This window comes from Austrofundulus limnaeus, unplaced genomic scaffold (assembly GCF_001266775.1).
Source record: "Austrofundulus limnaeus strain Quisiro unplaced genomic scaffold, Austrofundulus_limnaeus-1.0 Scaffold302, whole genome shotgun sequence".
NCBI classification, from domain to species: domain Eukaryota; kingdom Metazoa; phylum Chordata; class Actinopteri; order Cyprinodontiformes; family Rivulidae; genus Austrofundulus; species Austrofundulus limnaeus.
This window is the reverse complement of record NW_013952704.1, coordinates 85,457-89,040: the sequence shown is the minus strand read 5'-3', so window position 1 is coordinate 89,040 and position 3,584 is coordinate 85,457. Positions and strand designations below refer to the sequence as shown.

The 3,584-nt window shown below is 37.5% G+C and overlaps 1 protein-coding gene across 1 annotated transcript in view; it reads right to left on the bottom strand.

Moving 5' to 3' along the window:
* Nucleotides 1-212: 212 nt before the first annotated feature.
* snapc2 (small nuclear RNA activating complex, polypeptide 2) overlaps nt 213-3,584 on the bottom strand; it is a 19,216-nt gene continuing 15,844 nt past the window's right edge. The window contains exon 6 of the mRNA XM_014021719.1: nt 213-920. Within this exon, the coding sequence (XP_013877173.1) occupies nt 669-920 (252 nt within the window). The 3' untranslated portion in view covers nt 213-668. The remainder of the gene's footprint in view (nt 921-3,584) is intronic.

Genomic DNA, 3,584 nt, shown 5'->3' with positions numbered 1-3,584 from the left:
ATAGTGCATATAAACTGCTTTTTTGTTGTACAAATTATTCTTTTTGACATATCTTACTATGTTTAGCGATACATCATCATATTGGTAATAAAAAAATGTATACTTTACCTGAACAGTAACTACATAAAATAATCTGTCAGTTCATTTGTAATGACTCAATATTCTGTGAAAAAAACAGCTGTGGGTCACAAACAGGTAAAAAATAGACTCCATCCTTCAATCACTTCATTTATTCAGGACAGTGTGCAGTTACAACATACATGTTAAAACACTGCACCAGATTTAGACTTAGACTAACTTTCATTGTAACTTCACACAGTAAATGCATTAGTTTCTCTGCCTCCAGCTTCATTACAGTTGGATCCAGAAAAGGAGAGGTGATATTTCTTTCCAGCTAAAACACAGCTGCAAAAGATGCCTCTGAACYGGTTTTAGAAAACAAAATTCAGTCAAAATTACATAAAAGTTTATCACAAAAATAAGAACAACTTCTTAAAGAGCCAAGTTTTAACATTCCCTTACAAAAATAACTAACAAAATAAATAAAACACTATCAGCAGTTAGGTGAGATTTTWGTTTGATCTACTGATTTCTACAGCAAAAAACTGGTTAAAGAAAAACCCAACAGCTGACTGGTTCTGGTGGATAATCAAGTTTAAAACTTTGACTCAGGGTAATGAAGTCTGCTTTCGCTGTAGCAGCTTCAGAGGAACCATGAATGGGTTCAGAGGGGGGTAACATTCCAACATGTTTGGACCTCCKGGTTCATTTAATGTCCCTCTCTTCTCTCCACAGTCAGAGGAATGAGTCCCGCCTGAGGTTCCAGCAGGATCCGACTGAGACCTGAGTTCATACTCCACCTTTATCAGAGGCTTTTTGGCCATCTGGGAGTCAGCAGGAGCTGAAATACTCCGATACACCTGAAACGAAAGGTTCCCAGATTAATGCATACATCTAGACACAAAGAACAACTTCTGATCCTCCAGGAAGCCCTGGTCCTGGTCCTGCACAGTACATCATGTTCACACTARCTGAGCCTCTGATAGTCCTTTGTTTTTAAACTAAACAGCAACATATGGACAAGGAGCAGTTTTTAGATGATGAAGGAAAACATTTAATTTATTGATTTTTCCCAAACAGAGAGGAGAACATGGTTTTGGTTTGTGTTTTGTGCCTTTAGTATGTAAACAAATGTATCCTAAATATTTTTGAAGAATCACCTTTGTACTTGGTCAATAAATCTTTAAAATACAAGCTATTAAGTTATCCAAAGCTTGAGGTTTTGCCACAGCATGTGGGCGTGGCTAGGATAGCAAATTTAGCTTTTTACAAAATGATTGTAACCGACAATCATTCCAATCAAAACCACGTTTTTAAGAAAGTCTTGTACTCAACACTRATAAATATCAATGTTTTAATGAAACCGTTCCAGCAAAACTTAAAAATAGTTAAATAAGAGGACGTTTTTTTGTGATTATGGTTGGACTGATTACAGCTGCTAGGATGATTTTGAAGCATTGGGAATCAACCCAATCACCCAAGATGAAAGAATGGACAGACACCATGGTGGAAATTTCATCTTATGAATCCATGCTGCATAGACCAGAGGACAATGGACAAGAAGGGCAGGAGAGGGAAACCCCATGGACATGGTTTGGGCTAAAAGGGGATGACATTCCCCAATGCATGAAGACTATGCTATTTATTTAAATTGCATWTCAGTGCCAGATTGTTAATTATGCCAAAATTAATGAAACAACCCTGTACTGACTAGATAGGTTTATGTTTGTAATTATTTTTTGTTTGTTTTGTTCATAAGTGAAAAATAAATAAAAAAATTAAATTGAAGAAAAAAAACAGTTAAATAAGTCTTATAAAGATAATCAATTGACTCATGGAATGAGGTGGCACATTTTTTGWGTACAAAGAAAACATCTCAGAGACACAGGGCTCTCCGTGGTTGTGCTGGCCAGGAGGGAGTACGCCTCAACTGGGAAGCGTGGGGACATGCTCCCTACAATCACTCTTTGTGCACCATCTGTCAAACAGTGGTGGTGTTTAAGTGCAAATTTCACAAATGTAAAAAGGAATTTACCATCTCAGTCTGTACAATAAAAAGTGTGGTTGCAGTAAGAGGGACATAGGAGTGGAGGCTGTGGGGGGAAAGGGGCTTTGCATGAATTTGATAGTTTACGGCAGGGCTATTCAACTGGTGAGTGACTAAAGTTCAGACCCCCAACTGKTTCATTCATCTCTTAAGCCCAAAGCCCATTTTCTACTTTAATTAGTCTAAGTTCTTTTAGTTAGACAGAGACATGTTTGGTATCTACAGAAACGTCAGAATCTTGGCTAAAAGCTGGTAAAAACCAAGTCTATGCACACTCAAGACAGTTAAAATTACAAGCAGTTGAACATAAAACTATGAAAGTGAAAATAAAATTGGTTTGAACATTTGGCAAGTCAGAGATGTCAAAATATTATTTGTGGTAAATAAGAGGCATAATGTGTTATACCTGTTTTTGTTGTTTAATTATCACTACTTTTATAGGGTTCTGTATGTTGTATTCATAAATGCAGCAGAATAAACTATTTCAAAGGTAACATGACTTTGTAATACTTGGTTTATTTACAGAATAACTTTAATTGCTGGATGTTCGGCCCCTCAGCTGTTGACCTGCAGTAACTGTGGCCCTCAGAGCAATTTAGTTGAATAGCCCTGCTGTATGGAATATCTAGCCTGGCCTTTGCCTTCCTACACAGTTCCGCTCAATTCTAATCTCCTTTCTCTGCTCCGTCTGGGATTTCTTCCACTGACATGGATTTCTTCAGTAGAATTTCAACTTGGGCCAATCAAAGAACAGGAGGAGAAGTTTAGAATGACACTGATTTTGTTTTAGTCTGTGTTTAATTTAGCAATGTTAGTGGAGGAAGTAAAGGGTTAGTGTTAGAAACCATTCAGTCCATGTTGACAAGGCTTCCAAATTAAATAAATTTGTCTTACAAAGCCTGCAGCACTCATTTACAGCCGTCTCGTTCAGCTCGGTACTTCACTCTTCCCAGTAGGGGATGGTTGTTTACAGTGCACGCAATTTCTGGTTAGTTTCTTAGCTTAGCATCCTTTACTGTCAACCTGGTGCACTACATAAGTCACAACCAAGCATTAGTGATTGGGTAAAATCATATCCAATCATTCACACCTTTCGCCAATTGTTCCTTAGCAGCCGAGACTAGGGCTGCAAAAACGAATCGATAAAATCAATAAAAATCTATTATTAAAAGCGTTGGCAACAAATTTCATTATCGATTTGTTGTGTTGCATGATTTATGCGTCCCTCGCTGTGTCGCGGAGGTGTTTACGTCACCTGCAGAGCATTGTCAATGCTGGCTGACCTAAATAAAGTTTAGGAAGAAAGAAAAAACTCTACCTCTAAAGATCTGCCCTCTCTGACTTGAGTGAAAAGTAGAGACTTTGAACTTTAAACCAGTTTTTAAATCGTGTTGTTAGGCCAAATAGATCCAAAGATATGATTAAAAGTATCTGCTACATTTAATTTTTTTTAAAGACGCGTCGCAAGGGGAAAACG